The 20,762-nt window shown below is 45.8% G+C and overlaps 1 protein-coding gene across 4 annotated transcripts in view; it reads right to left on the bottom strand.

The window, feature by feature from the left end:
* ARID3B (AT-rich interaction domain 3B) overlaps window positions 1–20,762 on the bottom strand; it is a 36,405-nt gene that overhangs the window by 4,783 nt on the left and 10,860 nt on the right. For 3 of the 4 annotated variants that reach the window (XM_086757261.1, XM_086757263.1, XM_086757262.1), the window contains 6 exons: window positions 18,831–18,902; window positions 17,213–17,285; window positions 5,255–5,438; window positions 3,829–4,088; window positions 3,350–3,607; window positions 480–581 (listed from right to left, as the gene is read on the bottom strand). In XM_086757261.1, the coding sequence (XP_086613387.1) occupies window positions 480–581; window positions 3,350–3,607; window positions 3,829–4,088; window positions 5,255–5,438; window positions 17,213–17,285; window positions 18,831–18,902 (949 nt within the window). The remainder of the gene's footprint in view (window positions 1–479; window positions 582–3,349; window positions 3,608–3,828; window positions 4,089–5,254; window positions 5,439–17,212; window positions 17,286–18,830; window positions 18,903–20,762) is intronic. The other variant, XM_086757265.1, reaches the window with a different exon arrangement.

Raw genomic sequence — 20,762 nt, 5'->3', positions numbered from 1 at the left:
GGAGGAGAGAAGCACCTTTCACTGCACTGCAGTGCTGGGCCTACCACCTGGGCTTTGTCCAAGGGAGCACATGCGTGCCTACAGAAGGGGAATGGCTTCAGCAGAGTACAGGCAACAACAGCGATTCATGCTTCCCAGAGATGCGTGAGAAAAAGCTGAGTAAAGCCACTCCTCAGCAGAGGAGGGATAATTCTCCTTCCTATTAACAGTTCTATAGGAGTCTCTTCCCTCAGATTTTAAAAATACTAACAACCACCACCACCCACCAAAAGGAAAGTACATTCATCTTGACTGCCTAGGACCAAAATAAAAAAAAAAAAAAAAAAAGAGAACAGGAATAATCTCCTACTGAGCCTTCTAAGCCAGACAGGTTGCTGCTTTGGCAAAGAGCAACGCCTGGGAGCACACCGCCCTCTCACGTCCTGCTCTGCACCACCAGTCTCGCTCTCTACCCATCCCCGGGAGCGGTTCTTTCTCACCAGCATAAATTGTGCCGTTAATCTCCACCGACATGTTAATACTCCCAATGCCGTTTGGTGACAAATTCAGTGCTGCTGCTGCCGCCGAGTCTGGTTTATCTTCTTTCAAGAAAGAAGAGATGCAGAGTTAGAGGGTAACGATCCTGTTCCCTGCACTACCCAGAGATGATCAAAGGTGCACACAGCCCTCCTTTTGTCACCTCTTTGGTGAGGAAATCCCCACACAACGTCCACTTCCAGTCCTATTGTAAGATAGGTCTACAAAGGTGTTTAAATGGTTCGGTGTGAACTCAGGACAGGCTGGGGGCTCACTGGCATTTGTGAGTTTCTCCCCAGCTCGCACACCGGAGAGCCAAATTAACATCCCCTCTGAAGAAAAGCTGCCAGCACACGACACAAGACCATATTTAAATCATCTGGATTGTGGCTGTGTTTGCAGCAGACTGGGAGCGCAAGCACAGTCCTCTCCCCCTTCGCTGAGGGGGTGGCAGTTTCTGCGGGAGGTGGCGCAGGGCTCAGACTGCAACAGCTCCAGCAGCCGCTGGAGGGAGGGGACACAGTGCCAGGGACTCCAACCCAGGAACGCTATGCTTGGCTGCCCCTACAGCGCATGTGAAATCTGGGGTTTTTTGGTGGGTTTTTTTTGTGTCCTCAGCCTGGAGAGTCCCTTCTAAGCCATGATAGGCAGCTCTGGAAGTGTCAACGCAGAGCAGGGGTTCAATTTGCACTGATGTTTAAGGGGAGCTGAATATCATACTCTTCGAGACCCTTCCAAATCCCTAACCTAAGAAAGCCCTAACCGCGAGCCTGGGCTGCAGGCCTGCTTCTCTGCTCTCATGAACGCGCGCTTGCAGTTTGCACAGCCGTATCATGGTTACCAGCCCACCCAATGTTGGTTTTGGGGCACTGTGCTATTAAAACAGAGAGAGATTACGCAGACAGTCTGCTCAGGCTCTGACATTTCATGAAAAATGCATGGTTTTTAGCTCATTTCAAGTCTGCTGGGACAGCAAACCCACTGTTCCCGTAAAGAGTGCTACGGACATTGTTAACATTTAACCTTAAAGTTGCTATCAAGCTACAATAAGCTCATGTGGTCCTTTTCAAAAGCAACTCCGAAAAGCACTTTGCAAAGCACAATATTATTTGTATTTTGCAATTAGGAAAATTAGGCCATGAAAGACAGGACAGACTTGTCCAGTCACCTAACAAAGGCGGGAATAGTATCGAGGCCTCAGCTCTCAGCCTGTTACTAATTGTAGAGACTAAAATTGTTCCTAGCATTTTGATTTAGGAAGTTCAGGGTGGAGAGAAAAAAAAAATAAAGTGAGATGAAACGGAATGAACATTACTTGATAAAATTTGTATTCCCTTTTATTCACTGTTTTTGTTTTTATGCAAATATGAAATTTAGGTGGATGTGCACCTGTCAGGAACTAATCCCATTTAACTCCGCAGCAAGCTGCTACTGCTTCAAAGAGGAACCTGCTTTGACCCTCTGCCATACATATTTCTGGCAAAATGTCTCAACAAAGCATTTACCAGCACTGCTAGCAAAGCCCTCAAGAACAACTCTTTCCTTTCTTCTAAGCCGTGCCAAACTTGCCTGGCCTTGTGCCTACATCCAAATACACAATTAATAGGGGGTCTGAGACCTTTAATTTTAATGGATCAAAAGGTTTAGAGGAAGCAGCTGTTGGGACTGAAATTTTCTGAGGCTCTGCTGGCCAGGGAAGTGCAGCCCCCAGGACAGGTAAGGGAGCCACGGCACTTAATCAGCTTTTGAAGCCACTATATAACAGTATTGATCCTGACAACGTGCCCTTTTCAGGGTGACTCCCCTTTTACAAAGCATTTCAGGAGTGCATTTCCCAGCCCATGAATGCTGCTTATATGTGACCTTCTAACCCAGCCTTGCCAGGAGTTCTTTGCCTGGAGGCTGTGCATAGGGTTGCAGCAGATGTTGGAAGAAATCACCTGACTCGCTAAAAGCCCTGGGATGCGTAAGGTCCCCTGCAGATACACAGAGCTTTGTGGCCTCCTCATCACACCTGACAAAGGATTCCTAAAAGCTGGGCATGTCTCTCCTGCAGTCTGCTGCCCATATGGAAAAAGCCGTTACCTCCACGATCAATTAAAGGGTTCCTGACCAGGAAAGGACAGAAAAATCATTCCCTGCAGCGCAGTGCTGGCATGAGGCTCAGATGAGAGCAGGGCAGGGGAAAGCTGAGCATCTGGCACGATGGCCTTCCCCTCCAAAAGTCATCTTACTGACTGCAGAATCACAGGGCTGCCTTTGGCTAGGCTAAACCATGCTCTGGGTTCTGAACCGTACACAGGTATTAAACACAAGGGGCTCAGATATGTGGCCCAAAACAATTTCAAGCCACTCTGTGTGCTTCCCATGAAGGAAGGAGCAAGGACAACTGAGATAGCATCAACTGAAACTGGTAATTCCCCACAGTGCAAGTTCTGTGGAGATGTACCACTGATCAACACAGGAGGTCATCAGCTCAGAGTAAGGGTCTTGTTGTATGAGTCAAGTGGGTTTTATCAGCTTAGATAGAGCTTTCTGAACACAGCTAGGGTACTTCTGAATCCAGGCTGGATTCAGATAATGCTGGATTATGCATCAACAAGAATAGAGTAAAACCAGCAGCAGTAAGTAAAACCTAACAAAATATTGCTCCAGTTTAGCTTTGCAGCTATTGTGCTCTGTTTTACCAGCTTCTTGACAGTTATCTCTGCCTGGTACCCAGAGAGATAATCAAGCCTGCGTGTAAAGAAGTGTTTGACATCCTAGATTAGGAGCAGTTCCCTCCCTGCTGCAGTCTGTAAAGACCTTTTGTGTATCCAGAGGTGCTGCTTACCCTTGCCATTGATTTTGATCTTCATGGGGATCTGCCGTGCCATGCTGAACAGGTTGCGCTGAAGAGCCTGCTGGACAAGTCGCTGCTCCTCCTCTGTCATCCGCGAGACCTTCTTCTCCGGAGGCTCTCCCGACTCCAGTCTCTCCCTCAGCTGCTCCAGGGTGGCTGTTCTTGCTGCCACAGTTGCCTGCTGGCTAGCCAAGGTCACTGGCACAGCAATACGATTTGGCATAGACACAGTCAAGGGCATACCGTCACCTAGAAAAGGAAAGAGTCGCTTAGTCCCTCCCACAGCCCTTCCTAAAGAGCACGCAAAGGTTTAAATTGCAGGCAGAATATTCTGCAAACCCTGAGCCACCCAAGTCCCACTGCTCTCAAGTCCAAAGTAGTCTGGGTGGACAAAATGGAAAATGACTGTGTTTTGGTGCCTGCACCTCTTAACCCAGCCATCCTCTTTGCTGGGAGTAGCAGTAGCTGACCTTTTCTGACAGCTGCTGCTGGAGACACCCGAGGATTGCTGGTCCCACTGCCTGGCGCGACGCCGATGATGGGAAAGCGGATCTTTGGGGGAGACAGGAGGGAAGGAGGCCCCGTGGTGGTGGGTGAGTAGCTGAACAAAGAGGAGCTGTAGCTGGGCCGCCTGCCTTCCCGCCTGTTGCCGTCGATTGCAGCCTGGAGCTCAGCAGGAGAACTGAGGGATTTCTTCTCGCATTCGTAGGCATAGAGGTACTTCATGTACCTGCGGGAGAGACAGGCACAGGGAAACTCAAGTAGGTTTCTCAATAGAACATGAAATTAGAGGCTACAGCAACAAGCACTGCATTCAGGCAGACTTTCAGGCAGAGGTCCTCTGCAGAGCAGTTCAGCTGTGAGGCACAGCTTTCGTGAAGAAACTTTCAGTTTAATCAGTGTGTATAGGGAAGCACGTAGTTACATACTGCTACACCCACAGGGCAGAAAAAAGTCATCCAGATTCCTTTACAACTGAGATACCATCTAAAATTTTAAGGATTAAGGTTTTGGACCGTAACAATTAATGCAAGGAAGGAAGTTTGAGGAACTATCCTTGTCCAAGTCACTTGTATTGGGCAACACCAAACCTTACTGCTTTTGCTGAACTGTGGCACACAGGTTTGCAAAGGACTACTTGTACCAAAGGCTGTAGAAATGGCAAGGAGCTTCCCTTTCTGGGACTCAGGGGCTCTAATACCTTCCAAAAAGACCGAGTCTGCGTAAGAGCTGGGTGTGGATTCCCAGAGACCAGCCTTCCATGCTCAAGTGACTAAAGCACAGCTTTGCCCTGTTGCTTAAATTTTACAGTAGGTTCACTTTCACCATTCTTTTTCCTCCGCTTATTCCACTTTTTCTTGCCTTTTTTCTTTTGCTTGCCTAATCAATGTGAGTTACTATACCTCAGAACAGGAATCCTCACAGTAAGTAGGTGCTAAATGCAAGTTTCCACGACTTAGTAGTGATAACAGACATTAAATGATCAAGTTCATACTTGATGCCTACCAATCAGGAGGCCTCCCTCCCTCCTCCCTGTGCCAAGTGCTCTGCAGAGACACAACAAGACCCTCCTTGCCCCGAGGAGTTTAAGCCCTGAAAAGGCAAGAAAGGCATAGAATGGAGGGAGGCACTGAAAACAAGGCGATGGTGTACTAGTGTTGGGATTGTTGGGATGGAAGGGGAATGACTGAGGAAGAACTGCTAAGAAAAATGAGATAAGGAACAGAAAGAAAAAATCACAAGCCTTGGGTGAGAGGGATAAATAAAGCAATTTTTCAGCCCCTCCCAGGCCACAGAGCAGAGTTTAGTCTTTCAGTTTTTCCACCCCAGTTCCTACTTTGCACTTCTCAATCCCCACTGTGTTCACATCCATGCTCTTAGACCTTCTGGACTTACTGGGTTCGAAGCGTGAACGCGGCACTGGTGATGGACGTGGGCAGATTAAGGCCTTTGGTGATCTCTCGCCAGATCTTCTTGTTGATGATTTCCACTAGCCCTCCTTTCTCAGTCACCAGCTTGTAGAGCATGTAGAGATCCAGGATCTGCTTTGCCATGATGGGGATCCGATTGATGGGAGTTCCTGCAGGGAAACAGCAAGGAGGGAAACATGGAGTCAGAGAGAAAATGAGACCAAGAAAATCGGCAGGCTGGGGCTATCGATCTTCTTTCTAATAGGAAATTCAGGCAACTCTATTTGCAGCCTGACTTGAGGCCTCTCAATGGGTGAGTAAATGAGCCAGAGAAGCGTAGCTACATGGCACGTCCTTTTCATGAAAAATCCTTTCCTGTAAGCAAAAGCAATTATCAGACAAATAATAACCTGCAGCTAAGACCAACTTCTAAAATAGAAAGAGGGGAAGTGAGGACTATTCAATCCTAGGGATGAGGGAGCAGCACAGAGGAATCATTTTTTATGAGCTTCCAGGGAAATCTCAGATAAAAAAAATCTGTATTGCCTGTGCTCAGGAAGGGACTGAGCAGCCCGGCACTGGAGCTACTCAGTACGTTGCGATTCAGCTCCCTCACTCCCCAGGATCTGCTATTCTGTCTTGCTTGGGAACAGTGACAGAAAAGGGTATGTGACACTCAAGAGCATTCACGTAACATTTCGCTACCGCTTCTGCTCTCACAAAGCATTTTCACCCTTCTACTCCTTTTCCCTGAACACATTTCCCAAACGACACACCAGTGAGGCCACACGTGTACCTTGGTAGCAACTGCAACCCAGCTGGAGCAGGAACTTGTTGTGAGAGTGCTAGAGAAGTGGTGTTGATGGTGGAGTTGAACAAATGAGCAGTGCAGCAGAGCATCAGCTTGCCTGACCGCAGACACTGCAAAGCCAGGCATCCTCACAGCTGCTGTGAGAAGCACCAGGCATCCAAGCACCTTTTGGAGCCCAAAACGAGGTTCTGCTCTGTCCCTGCAAGGACAGACAGGGAAACAGCTCTATCCTTCCTGTTCAGTTTTGTCCTCTTGTGGGTTAAGAGAAGGAAGAAAATCTGATATTTAACCTGATAGAGCCCTTTGAGCAGCATCTTAAAGTGATAAAGCGTGCAGGGTTTGAAAAGGTCAAACTAATGAGATTTAGGCAAGGAGAGGAAGAGGGGAAAAAATGCTGATGTAGCAAACCTTTTATTTTGCATAGGAAATACTGTCCTGGATCAAAGAGCCGTCCATCTGAGGTCAGTATCCTGTCTACCACAATGGCCAGCACCAGCCTTTACAGGAAAGCCTGCGAAGCGCTGTAATGGACAATTATGGAATACCCAGCCCACAGGGGAGACTTCTGCCACCGCTCATCAGCCAGCGATTCGGTTAATGCCCTGAAGCAGAGCAGTTTATGGCCCTTATAAATGGGTTTTATTCTGTTTAGTGAAAAGGAGTTCAGCTCAGCTCTGCAGATGTCCTCATTATACATGTAAGTGTAATTTTTTTCTTTCTCCTCTCTTCTTTTTGAAGCCTGTTATGCATTAGCTTATGGTACCAATTCCCACGGGTTAATAAGATGTTGGACAGAAAAAGTAAACTTTTTCAGCTTTAAAAGGGCTGCCTTCAATTTCACCAAGTTACTAACTCTTAAACCATAGGAAAACAAAGAGTAACCTGATCAGGCTTGGTCTGCATGCTCTGTCATTTTATATCTATCATATCCTCTTTTCCTTGCCTTGTCTAAACAACCCCTTCCCTGTCCACAACAGAGAAGTCCACAAAGGAGTAATTTCACAAACTGCATCAAATCCTCTTCCTGCATTTCAGAGACACCAGTTCCCTCAGGGAGCAGAGATAAAGACATTTCCAAACTGTTTAAACGCACTGCAGCTCCGTTCGTCCCAGCCGGCTGCCCCAAGCCCAGAGCTGGTCCCTCCCAAAAAGCCAGCCTGTGTAAATGCAATCCTCAATTTGCTTCAGTTTTTCCTCAGCCACCATTTTGTCTCTGTGTGTTATTGCAAAGATTAAGAGCACACTAGCAGCGTCATTTCAGACAGAGAGGGCTGGGAGCGATCATGTTACCAGCCTTAAGTTATCATTCATCAGCTGAGCCATAGTAACCAGAGTCACACCCAGCCCACTCCAAATGAAAAGCAGGGAAATATTTACCTCAGAGGTCCCTAGAAAGAGCCGGGGGTGGTTTTTTCCCACCCCCAGATGCCCCTCCATTAACAATCCAGCATTACTGCCCCAGCAACAAGGAGAGCTGAGGTGTCCTAAGTGGCACCATGTTGCTAGCAAAGCCTTTGCTCCACTGGGATCAAGACCCTCTCCCCCTACTCCTCCAGCAACCCCATGCCGCTCAAAGCCACCCACTTTTCCCCAATCCAATTTAGGGAATAGTATTAACTTGTCCAGAAGGGCCTTTCATCCAGCTCTCCTTGGACCAGACGGAGAGTGAAAGGGAAGGGTGATGGATAAGGCTTCTCAGGCAAACAAGCCACCAACACATGAGTAAAAAGAAAGATCCACTTTTTAATAAACTGCATTCATCCTAAACACGGTTTACTCTTCTCTAGGTTCTCCCATCTCAGCATTTGAAAAAGTACACGAGTATATTTATCCAAATGTTCCTGTGAGAAGGACAAACATGATCTACATCAGTGGGAAATAAAGGCTTCGATATATTTTCAGAGAGCCTGCTCATTGCTGGAGTAGGAACAGCAATCAGACCTGACCTCCCTGCCTCACGTTACCACCCCTTTGACACCTTCCCTTCCTGAAGTTTGCTTTAAAACGAGACTCACAGACCAAAGTGCCCAGAAATTTAGTTAGTAGCTTTATAAACTAAGATAAAACCTATAGCTTCCCCCCCCGCCACTCCCCTAAAATTTATTTATTCAGGCTGAGAAACTTTGCAGAACAGACAAAACTGCTTCTATCCTTCAACCACTTGAGCACAGAGATGCAATCATTTTCCTCCCATGCTTCCTCACAGTACCACTCCAAGTGCTATCCCTCAGAGCTAGCAGAGAGTGATTTGGGTTTTAGACCTAGAAAATTAACTGTACTTTTCAGAACAAGCCAGGGCTCTGCATGTTTCATAGGATCTGCCTGCAAAAGAGCTGAGAAGCAGGGAAAGGCTGCTCCCACAGCCCTCTCCTCCCCCAGCCCCTCCCCGCGGAAAGGCAAGGCGATAAAGTCTTTATTGGAAACCCCCAGCGCTCAAACAGGAAAGGCTGAAAAACGAGTATCATGGGACGATTGGATGCTGAAGCCGAGCGGATCCTTTCACAGGCGGCTGCAAGGCTTGTCAGGGGCCATGATGGATTACTGTCATCTGGCAGCATCAGGATTAATGATCCAGAGGTCAGAGGGGAGAATTCCAGAGGGAAAGGTCGGCAGCCGGGGGCACAGCATAAGACTTGTTGCCTTTTGATGGCAAACTCATTTTACTGTACTTTCAAGCCTCTCTATTCCGCCAGCTCTCAGAAATGCTGTACATACTGGTCTTGCAAAGAGCTGGAGGCCTTGCCCAACATGAGACAAGGGTGAGGAGGAAGACTTGCTCCTCTCCCAGTTTGCTTGCTAAATTACTTTTTTTCCTTTCAGTATAACCCCATCCACACAAGTACAGGCTATTCCTGCAAGGAATCAGCCAAAGCAGGGGCAGGACAAGGAGTTTGTTTCCACTGGAAAAGGAATGATGCACAGGAGCCCTCAGGAAGACCAACTCCAGGTCAGGCAAACTCCTGCTACTGAAGACCCAAGAGCGGAAGCAAAGCCTAAGGGTAAGAGGCTGTAAGAATCCAGACAACCTACCTTCCCCCTTGCTAAGTAGAAGGGCTATGAAGAGGACAAAAAGCCCAGGAATTACACTGGAAGAAGGAGGAATCATCCCATAAGTCACAGGCTCCTGGTTTTCCAAAGGGAAAGACAGCTGTAACTACAATTCAGATTTCTGGAATAAAGAGTTTCCCTGGAGGAAGCCTGACTGGATCTATAAACACCTCTGTCCTTCAAGGGCAATAAGCAGCCCCCTCTGCCAAGCTGTTTCACCCCGTTCAAAAGCCTCTTCTGTTTCAGGCAGATGTAACAGAAGCCTAAAGGGCTTATATGGATAGGCTTGAATATCCCCTATGTCCCTTGCGCTGGAGAGGCAGAAGGAGCAACTGTTTGATTTTCATCCTTCAAGAGCTATCTAAGAAGGGACTGAGGAAGCTGTAAACCCCAGATAATCTTTGAATGACTGTTTTTATATCTACTGGCAATGAACCAGTATCTGGGGAAGGGGCATTGGCTGAGCCATCAGCACATTCAGGCTCCGCTCCCCTGAAACAACAGCCACTCGCTCAGTGCTGCGGCTCAGCCTTTCCGCTTCTTGAAAGGGATCTAAGCTTTGGACCAGCATCTTCCTCACCCACCCAAGCACGCTGCCCAAGGTGGGGTTTTTTTCCTGTTCTTTATCCTATCTTACCCAGACTTCAGAGTCAGATTTAAATCTGAAGATGCAGACTGCTCTTCAATGAATCATAGAAAATAAGTCCCCTCTCATTTTCTAGGGATTTGCTTGGCTTTGCAAGTCTTTCATGATGGAGACCCCTTGCCAAGAGCCACTCTCTCCTCTCCTTGAGCTGCGTCCACTGCAGGGAGTTCCCCACCAGCAAGCAGTCTAAGCTGTGACTTGTCCTGCATGCAAGAGACAAAGAGCAGTTAATTATACCCAGCCTGGAGCACTACTTTTTCAGTCACCTCCCTTTTTTACTTTCAGAAGTGTCCATTTTTTTTCAGTAAGGAACAAAGGAGGTGAGAATCCAAAACATTTATTCTGCAGAGCAACATTCAAAGTGCAATAAGGCATGCTCTGGAGTGAAAAACAGGCACAGAGGGGGCATTTTTAAGCCACAACCTGTACAGGTAAGGAGAGAGCTGCTTTTTCCAGCTTCCACTCTAAATATGTTGAGAAGAGAAACAACATCAGACAGCCAAAAGGAGGAGTCTCCCTCACAGGAGACTGGGGAAGTCCACAGTGATTTAAAATAATTTTGAACCAAGCCTTGAAGAGATCTTCATGCTTCTTTGAAGGAAGATAGCATAATTACTTGGTATGAGTGATCTCCCCATTCTCCCAGGCTAAACAGGGGTAAAAATCAGTCCAACAGCAAACGAACAGTGTAGGATAGGAGCAAACCACTTGAACCCTGCACTGTCTCAGTTCCTGGTTTGCCTGAATTCCTCTCCCAGGAGAAACTCTGGTTGGCTTCATGCAAAGCTGCCTGTTCAGCCACTCCAGCTCCTTTGCATGAGTTTTATTTGTTGATTTGGTTTGAGTCTGTCCCAAGCACGCACTCGGTGTTAAAAGTAAAAAGCAAAAGTATACAGAAGGGAAACAACCTCTCCCCTCCTCCTCCCTGCCCGTGCCATGGCTGATCTAATCTTTCCCTACGCGTGGCATTTCCACAGCGGGCATTCTCACCTCCCAACAGGAATGTCACCACCTGATCCGCAAGCCTGCAGACCATTAGACACTCCTATCAAAGCAGGAGCCAGGATAGAGGGTAATTAATCATGCTCTATTTGACAGGAGGCCCACTTCTTATCTGCACCCCTCGAAACACCATCAGTTTCTGCTTCCCTCCTCAATAAGTGAGGCTGACAGCAGCTCCTTATCAGATTTCGGCTGCTGAACCGGAGGCGGCCTAACTGGCATCCAGCGCCCTGTTTGTACTGGCCAAGGCTCCATCCACATTAACCCTCCCGCACAGGGCGCTTCTCCATCCCCAAAACAGAGATCCCACGGCGATTTGCTTGCTTGTACCCAGCTCAACTACAGTCCAACTGTTTGGCTGCTTCTCACAGCTGGGTCCAATACATTTGCTATTACAAATTTCTTCACCAGATGTTGAACAGCCATGCAAATGGTGGTGGGTTTCCATACATCCAACCTTTGAACTGAATGGAGAAACTCCTCTTCTCTAGGCAAAGAGAGGCACAAACACAGAAGGAACGGGGACAGCTGGGGAAAACAAAGGTTGGTCAGGCAAGCTGCACAAAGTCCAAAATTGGGGCATCTTCATGCCAAATGGTTCCACCTTCTTCCATCCACCTGGATATCTACAGGGTCATCTCTTCAGCACTGAACTGCCTCTGGAGTGCAACAGTTCATTAATCATTTGAAAAACATGCTGTCAAATTTAGGAACACCCACAGCAAAAAAGGAAGAACCAATATAAGACAGCTTGAGAAGACTAGGATTTGAGACACAAACATCCAGTCTTTGAGATGCTGGAGAAACATGTACAATTTAACATCTCAATCTTCAGGGTAAGTGAAAAAAACCCCCCTCTGACTCCATCACTCAATTCTGTATACCCAGGAAGAAGCACCTGGGATTCAGAGACCCTCAGCTGGTGATCAGTGGAGCAGACTGGTATCAGATATGCACTACAGAAAGGTTCATGCAAAGCAACAACAGCCAATCATTTCAAATTCATTTCTTTTGTACTTTGTCCAATGCCAACTCAGTTCATAACAAAACATTTAAGCTGCTCAAACATTCTTCATGCTGGCTGAATTTAAAACAAGTCTCCTGTAAGCTAGAACCAAATAAACTCCTAATACTATTTTCCCATTAATTAGAACCGCAGCTTCCAATATTATTTCTCTTTGGAGCTAATGCAGTATTCCCTCTAAAACACTATTTTCCAGCTGCTTAAAAGCCAGGGATATTAATTACTTGGACTGAAAAGTTAACTGGGCTAGGTATTTTCCCATTAAAAAAAATTTTTTTAGATCTTTCAAAACAAAAACTTCCAAGCTTTTTCCAAATTAGAGAAAAAAATCTCCTGTCTCCATGACTGGAATCAATGTTTTGATTTATAAAAAAAGAATGGGAGAAAGTTTATTTCTTATTGGAAGGACCTGCTGATAACTACTTCTAAGTTATTCCAAATTGACCCAGGTAAACTCCTTCAGAATATCAATTTACATATCTGGTGAAGACTTTTAGTTACCTGGCACCTAAGGCTGATGAGCAAGACACTCCCTAAAAAAAAAAAAAAGATCCCAAGCACTTTGCTTTGCACCTGTTTTTATCCTAGCATCTAAAAGTGTTTAAGAACACGGAGCAGCACATTCTGTTCCCTGTTCTGAAAAGCTCAAACCACTTAAAGACTACAGAGGAAATGTAAACCAGAATGCCAGCTCCCCCTAAAATTTAAGGAAAGGTCATTTTTTCTAACAATAAAAAAGTGAAAGTCTAAAATATTTCACTGAACCCCACTGCTTACCATTTGCACAAGACAAGTCACGATTTTTCCCGAGTCTAAGTCAGAACAGTTGACCAAAGAGGTTTTTTAAAGGAGGTACAAGAAGCAGAGATTTAGCTGTGTACAAATCCAAGGGTCTAACGATGAAGAGGACTTTGCCTGCTTGATTTGGACCATCCAAAACAGACCTTTCCATTGCCTCAAGTGAGAATTTTCCACTGCAGAGCATCATCTGCTATTTAGGGAAGCACTGGCTGTGGCTCGGCATTGAGCAGGTAGCATGAGCAAAGGATGCCGAGAATTTATATCTCCTGATGTCTCATTTAGAGAACTACATTGCTTAATTCAGAATCAAAAATACCTCCAGAGGATCACAAGAAGAAACCTGCAAAACTGGATCACTAGAAGAATGAAGGATATTCCCCAGACAAATATTTCACAAACACCACTTGGCCTGTAGATAAAAGAACCCGTCAGTAAATGCTTTTGTCAATACCGTGGATTTGTTGTATTTCCACATCTAAAATGTGCAGACAGAGCATACAACAGCAGGAAAACATTAAAACCACACGGTCAGACGTACAAAGCCCCTTCTATGTATATACACACAAAAAACTAGAATGGTCAAGCCATCTGGGAAAACCAAGGTCATGCAGAAACCTTGAACAAAATTAGCAGAGCTGTACAATTGGAGACGTTTTATGAGGTCTTCACAAAGGCAGTACTTAAAACGAACAAAACAGCGTTCCTTGAGAGAGAGCCTTTCCTAATACACCAGAGCACGCAGTCGGATCTCTTCCCATGAAACCGTTTCTCAAGAGGAATGTCTGCACGAATACTGCTGATCCTTCCAGAGGGTGAAACAGTCCCACTACTCCAACTCTCTCCTGACCAGCACTACCAGAATACAATCAGCTCAATTACTGGTGGCTGCCTGAGTGGCTCTAAGAGTCATGCCACTAACAGTCCTTCACCATCTGGGGACAAAAAGCAGTCTAGCTATGCTACCTAGTACGTGTCACTGGGCTAACAGCTACATTTTCCTACTACTGATCATACCCATGCCTTCTATCACACACAAAAAAGATGGAGCCAAAATTTAGCTTTAGGGTATGTTACCATCTGAAAAGAAGTACAAGATGTCATCATCTCTAAAACTGAGTCTGATCTCAGTAAATGAACTTGTCCATCTGGCTACACATATTTCTGTAATAAAATTCTTTTCAGTAATACAAAAGATGGGGGAACACACGATTACTCTGAGTTTTGGTCATGGATGCAGCTCTAGCCTGGGCACTTAGCAAACTGCTCCTGCCTACAAGTGCCCTCAGTGGCAGGCAGAACAAATCCAGCCTCTGTACCTGCAACTCAGCCCACTGCACAGCCCACGTGCAGAGAAGCATCAGCCCATGCCCAAAAAAAAAAAAAAAAAAAAAAGCCCTGAACCACAAACTTGCCCATGGAGTGGCTCCTCATGCAGCAGGGGGTTAAAAATACAGCTTCTGAGAAACCAGACCTCAAGACATCAAGGCTCAGCTTGTCACAAGACAGATCAGCAACGGAGACTGAGAGAAGCCACTGCTGAAGCTGCTTATCCCTGCTCAGTTTGAGGAAAGACAGCCTCTGCTTTGAGACTGCAGAGGAGCTGAGAAAGGGGAGGTGGAAATGTTAATACAACAAGCTAGCATCATCCCCGTCGGGCTGCGTCAGGTCCTGTTGCAGGCCTGGTTCGAAGTTAGTCCTGCACACTAATTGCTCTCATCAACTGCTCTCCCCTCCTCTCCCCATCTGCCCCTTCAATCACAGCCATGGTGGGACCCATTCACCTAAACACGTATAAGGAATAAAACGTCCAACAAAGGAAGAGTTACAGCTTTCCTCTCATCTCCCTCTTCCATCATTATTGCCACTGAAGGGCCATTTTATCACTTGCAGCTGTGGTCATTCAGTGACAACCTGCTGTGCTCAGAGGCAGATGAGACCTGCACATTTGATCTGCATTAAGCCTGTTTCATGGCTTCACATTTCTAGGTACATTCCTAACAGCAGCACCAACAACCAAATCTTTTCATCCCTCCAGCTACTCAGCAGCTCCTGTGAAATCTGCCATTTATCTTTCACATCAGGCTTTTTTGGTTCAGCATCAGTTTGCAATCTGTGCCCCAAATCCATCAGCCTCAAAACAAGGGCCAGCACTTCTCCAGCTCCTCCTGGACCACAGCAAAATCCTCATCTTTACACCAGCAATGTTTATTAGCAAAGCTGGTTTCCATTCCCATCAGACACAAGGTGCAAATTAACCAGCTCTTCACACATACTAGCTAAGAAACAGCACTTCGCTCTCAGGTGCAATGGCCCCTCGGTTGCAGCCATCTTTGGGGGACTCTTTCAGAACAAGGTAGCTGTTCAGCGTTGTTTGTTTTAGGATGCTTATTTGGCACATAGAGCAAGGGGAGGAGAAATGAAAACCTGAATGGTATCCTACAATAACTTTGCTGCAGAAGCTCCCAGAGTTTTGAAGCTCCCAGAATAGGACACAGTGGGCAAGTCCATCTGCTCACTAGAAAACCAAAGCCCTGCTGTCGACAGTGGTGAGGAGAGCAGTCATGGGAAAAGTGAACAGCATAGCCTGTGAGAAAAACATGCCAAGACTAAAGATTTCCTTTACAGTAAGACACAGCAGCTCAGATTAACAACAGAAGAGAAGCTGCCTCCTATAGTTCAGCCTATGCTGTTCAGTTCTCCTATCAACCTGAAGAAATTCAGCTCCCCAGAGTCCTTCTCCCTATTTCTCTTGGCGGTGCCAAAAATATAAAACAAGTCCACAACTGCCTTATACCCTGCAATCCATCCAGTTCTCCCAGAGCAAGGGCAAAAAATTTCCAGCCCCTCTTGCAGGGGGCTGTCAGTTCACTGCATCTCTCCCCCACAGCTGCCAGGGCTCTTATGTTTCATTTTCAGCCTGCCAGCAAGGAAGAAAACAAGGGAGTCTCCAGAAAACAAATACACTTGGAAATGCCCAGATGATTAAAAGCTAAACTCCTACAGCAACCAGCTGGTGACCAGCTCAGCCCCTGTGCTGGGAACATGTCAATTATAAATAATTAAAAGGTAATAGGAGGGAGACACTGAAGTATTAAGCAGATTTCTCTCCAAGTATCTAGAGGTTTCTATTGCTGCCAATCACACCCTTCAGATTATTGTCTTGTCTATCCATCATCCCAGCCCTTACATTAACATGTGAGCTCAGGTTAACATCTGCAAGTAAACTAATCAAGCCTGGTTATGCCTCTGCACACAAAAGCAAAAAATATCAGCAAAACTCAGCTTAACCGACTCGGAAGCATAACCTGAAACTGCTGCAGAGAAAATTCACACAGGTCAGCTGTCGGCTCTAGCCATGCCAGGAAAGACAGACGCAGAGATAAGGAGCAGTTGCAGTAGCTGCATTTTGGATAGCCTTGCCTCTGCCTGTCATCTAGCCATCCACAGAGGGCAATGCATCCAACAATGCAGGGTTCCAAAGACAACTGGAAGTAAGACTCCAGCTCCAACCTAGCAATCAGATCATCTTCAAACAGATGAGACTGAGATGCTGCATATTTATACTTCATTAGGCTCTCACGGCACAATATTGCTGCAGAAAATAAGGCAGCCCTCCTTCCAAATCAGCACAACCTGGCTTGTTTGGTCCAGCACACTCCCAGAGAGCGTCATGCCAGAGGGAGCAAAGGGTCCTTATTATGTCTGCTCTTCACACCTACCTTCAGTAGGCCTTTGGAAATCAATAAAAAGCTCTATAGCACAATTTAACACTTTTTTGTCAGCAGTATCTTTGTTGGAAGAGTCTGTCTGGCCTGGTGTGCTTGGAGTAGTAAAGGAAGAGAGCACCACAAAGGATTTGCCACAAATGTTCAGAAACGTATGTTCCATAAAATATCACATATATATATGTACATTTTTACTATAAATAGCTTGCAATGAGAAAATTAAACTTTGATAACTAAGGGACACAAAAAGATACTTTCATGACATCTCAGCTGAGCTACTTCACACATGCATCACCACTCCTGGAGCAAGGGCTGACGCTACAGGGAGGAATGTGAGAACACTTCTGAACTGCGCACTTCTGCACTCAGTTACACAAAATTACTAAACGTAAAGCTGACACATTGTAAATCTACAGGAAAATGTGGCTTGGTGTCTGTTTTCCCAGTCCCCAGATTGCATGCCACTACTCTATGCAGACTGTGAAGGCGTTCACACTCAGCTTCCACATGCCATTGAAATCAAACATGAGAAGATGTGTGATCATGCCACCTGAAAGGGAGACCAGATAATTCCCAGGGGTACTCAGCCTTGTTTCAAAAATCCTTGGGGAACCAGGCTTCTTGGGCTCTTCAGTGCATGGACAACTTGAGTATTAGGTAGGAGCGAGGGCAGAAAAATAATATCTGTGAAAATGAGTTACAGGGCAGAAGAGTTCTTTCCTACTGAGCTCCTTATCTCCCAAGGTAAATATCTCAAGTCTCACCGCTGCTCTTCCACCTGATCTGCAAGTTCAAGCGCTGGATTTGTTCTTTCCAACTCAGGAAGGAAAAATTCAAACCACAACAGCACCCTTGTTTTACCTTCTCAAGTTCAAATGCTCACTCACCCCTCTTCTGCATAAAGATGAAGAGATCATCCAGGAACTCTTTCCGTTCAGGGTCACTATCCAGTTCATAGAGCTAGGGGGAAAAAAAATAAAAATGAAAGCACAATCCACAATGAGACAGAAAATAAAGTAATAATATGAGCTTCTTCCAATAGGTGATCTGGTGTTTGTACTGGGGGAATGAAAGGCAGCCACAGGCAAAGAGGCAAAACAAGGACGGACTCCTGGTAGTTTGAGGACCCTCTTTGCAGCTTCTCTTGCTCAGCCCCTCAGTCACCCATCTGGGCACAGTACAGATTGGCACCCTGAAGGGAACAGGATTCAACTCAGTTAACAGTCCTGCTGCAGAGAGAAAGGGGAGAGAAACTATTAAGACTAGATAGAAAGATGAGGGGACCAAAAGGAAGGCGACAGTGGCTCAGGACAGATTAGTGGTCTGTACCTTTGAGGCACCAGGGAGGTAAACTTCTCTGCAGCTTCTCCTCGCCTCATGATTCCCTCCTTCAGGGATTGTCACATAAGTGACAAACTCCAAGTCCCTTGAAGGAGGAGATGAAAGGATAGAGCTTTCTTGTAACTACTAATGCCTGGCAGGGAAGGCTTCTCTACAATTAGCCAAAAAGCCTTGAAAAACGTCAGAAACCAGCCTGGAACCAATTTGCTGCAGAAATCATTTTACCAAAAGGCTTAAAAACCACTTCATTTAAAATAAAGTTCCATATGCAGCTTATTCCAAAGGAGAGGCACCGTGTGCTAGCATTATCCACTGATTTTTCAGAAGGGACAAGGCATGAGTGTCCTCTTACAATTACCTCTTGAACAGGAAAACCTAATTTTCACCTATCAAGAATCTGGTGAGGCCACAAAGCGCCAGGCTGAAAGGGCTGAAGTCAGTCTCTCCCTGAGATACAGGAGGATATAGAACAAGACAGAAGACAGTGCTGTACACGAGCCAGAATTGAATTCCTTTTGTTTGCATTGAGGAAGACTCCGGCCTCACTCCAGGGAATTTTTTGCTGGTTGTAGCTACTTTTGTGGAGCAGCTCAATGGAAAAGCAAAGAATCACTGGGAAATACGTATTTCAGATACGTAGGTGCTGCTAGCTGCTCGGTATTAATCTAGTCCTAAAAAAAAAGGGCTTTTTGCATTCATTTCCCGTGAAGCTCTGTGCTTTCTCACACAGTGAGCTCCGGGAAGAAAATGCACCAGTGTATTTGCAGAGCAATTAGCTGCACCCTTTCAGAAAGGGCCAGCCCAGTTTAATATGAATTCCTCTGGCTAGTGTGACACACAGCTGCCGCATTCAGATCCACCACCACAGTGCTGAGCAGGTTCAAGAAACGAAACACTCTCCTTGCAGCTGGAGAAATTATTGACTAAGATTTTAAATGTCAAAAGTCTGGTTATGAAGTCTTAGTTCAAACTACATTCCAGTGACCAAAGGCAACAAAACTGGCAAGTTTGTAGGCAGAGAGCTACAGGACAGAGCAGTTTTCTGACAAATTCAGCAGAGAGGAATTGTGAGGGCTCCGTAGCCACTGTCTGTCACAGATCAGGGGAAAAATTCCCCAAAGTCACTTCATCCCCATTCCCCCAAATCCCTGCGATCAGACTGACCTTGGCAAAGTCTCGTGAAATTTCTCTTCCTCTGCATCCATCACCTTCATCACTCCAGGTCACATTGCCATTCTAGGGAGAGAGAAATGAAAGGGTGAAAGGATCACCAGGGAAGGGCTTTGCAGGCAATTCCAGAGAGCTTGCAAATCTGCATTTTTGGGCACAAACACATGCAAAAGCAGCTGCTGGCTTAGACTAAAAAGACTAGAAAGATGGAGACATTTCTGCATTTGTCACAGCGCACTTTCCTGGAACATCTGACACTCAGCCCAAAACGGGAAGTGGCATTTCACCTTCCAGGCAACTCCTGAAGGTAGGGGAAGTTTTTCAGCGCTAAGATTTTTTTTTTGCAGATATGTATCTCAACAAAGTTGTCTTGACGCCAGGGAAACCCATTCTAGAGGAAAGTCCTCAACACCTTCACCAGTCGCCTGCCTTCATCTGTTAAACAGAAGTACACTAACACCCCTTTAGCAGGGGCTTTGCTGTAACGAGGTCCAACACCTAAATAGAGTGGTGCTGCTTTTGATCTCCATGTCCATAATTTTTACTAAGTGCACATCCTAGAGCCCCTGGTGAAAGGTGCAGGTGTTACCCAAGGTATCCTTCCTTTCTGGTCGACAGGTGACACACAACTGCTCCCCTTTGCTCTTGGAAATGCCCTTCTGGTCTCCCCTCACTTGCCTACAAAACCAAAATACGCCAAAGAGGGAAATAATCCCACTGGAGCACTTCCTGTCAACCCAGGACCCTTACTCCCAGAAGCTACTGGATGTGGATTTCCCCCACAGAAATGGAAAGCTCAGCTTTGCTGGATTAAGGTTCATGCTCTTCTTAGGCATTAAAAGGATTACTCTAGTTAGGCCTATTCTGCTTGGTAAATCATCATCCTGAAATGATCACTGGGACTGGAAACCAGCAGAGGCAGCCTCTCGTTGTACGGCAGGACCAAGACCAGAAGAATGATCCTGAAGTACCTTCAAGCATCTTTAAACCATAAACTCCATAAAGCTCCAGCACAGCAAGTGCTCCGGAACCACTCAAGGAAAGAACAGCCAAATCCACCTGGTAAAGTAGTTTTGACTCCCCTGTCCTGATAAACACAGAGCATCCTAACACAGGCAGAAAAGCACTGAAGATAGCAAGAGGTTTCAGCACAAAAAAAAAAACCACCCAAAAACCACGCAAGAGAGGTGGTCCAATATCTGAAATCTTGGAGTCATCTGGTTGTGACACATACATTGAATTAGAAAGATGAATAGCTCTTGTCAAGGCCAAGCAAAGCTACATTTCCCCCTTTAAAAAACACTGCAGTGAGCTGCCCTAATGCCTGCTGATTTAGTTTGAGCCAGTAATTCCTGCTGGAAAGTCAATTATCCAGTGAGTCCCATCAACTGAAAGATATTTAATGGGGGATTATTGCCACTTCTGTTATGTCAGCTGTTTATTACAGCAGATCAATTCCCAGCCCTCTCTAGGAAGAGATCTGAAGACCAGTTTTGCTCACAGGAGGATTCATCCGAGTGTCCTTTGCTAGCAGAGATTAAAAACAGGTTTCTTTTTGCCAATTACAGTAACATCCAGCTGCTCCTAAAACCTCACTGACTGTTAATGCATAAACTGCTCATGTTGTTAAACTGGGTGCTCCAAGGAGGAAAACACTTGCTTTCATAGGGAACTTTGGTCATGCTGAGAGCTTATTCCGCTACATTTGAGGACAGGGACAGGGAAGAGAAAGCTTAAAGCAGACAATTTTCTACTGCCGGTGGGTTTGAACTTGGTAAAATTTCCAGGAAAAAAAACCCAAACTTTCCATGGGATTAAAGACTCTTTAGAAGTTATTTTACTTGTTTTAGTTGAAGGAACAGGATAATTACAAAAGAATGACAAGATTAAGGTTTGATCCAGAGCATAAGCAGAATATATGCACCC

Source organism: Chlamydotis macqueenii, chromosome 12 (assembly GCF_036417535.1).
Source record: "Chlamydotis macqueenii isolate bChlMac1 chromosome 12, bChlMac1.mat, whole genome shotgun sequence".
NCBI classification, from domain to species: Eukaryota; Metazoa; Chordata; class Aves; order Otidiformes; family Otididae; genus Chlamydotis; species Chlamydotis macqueenii.
This window is presented reverse-complemented; position numbering and strand designations above follow the sequence as displayed.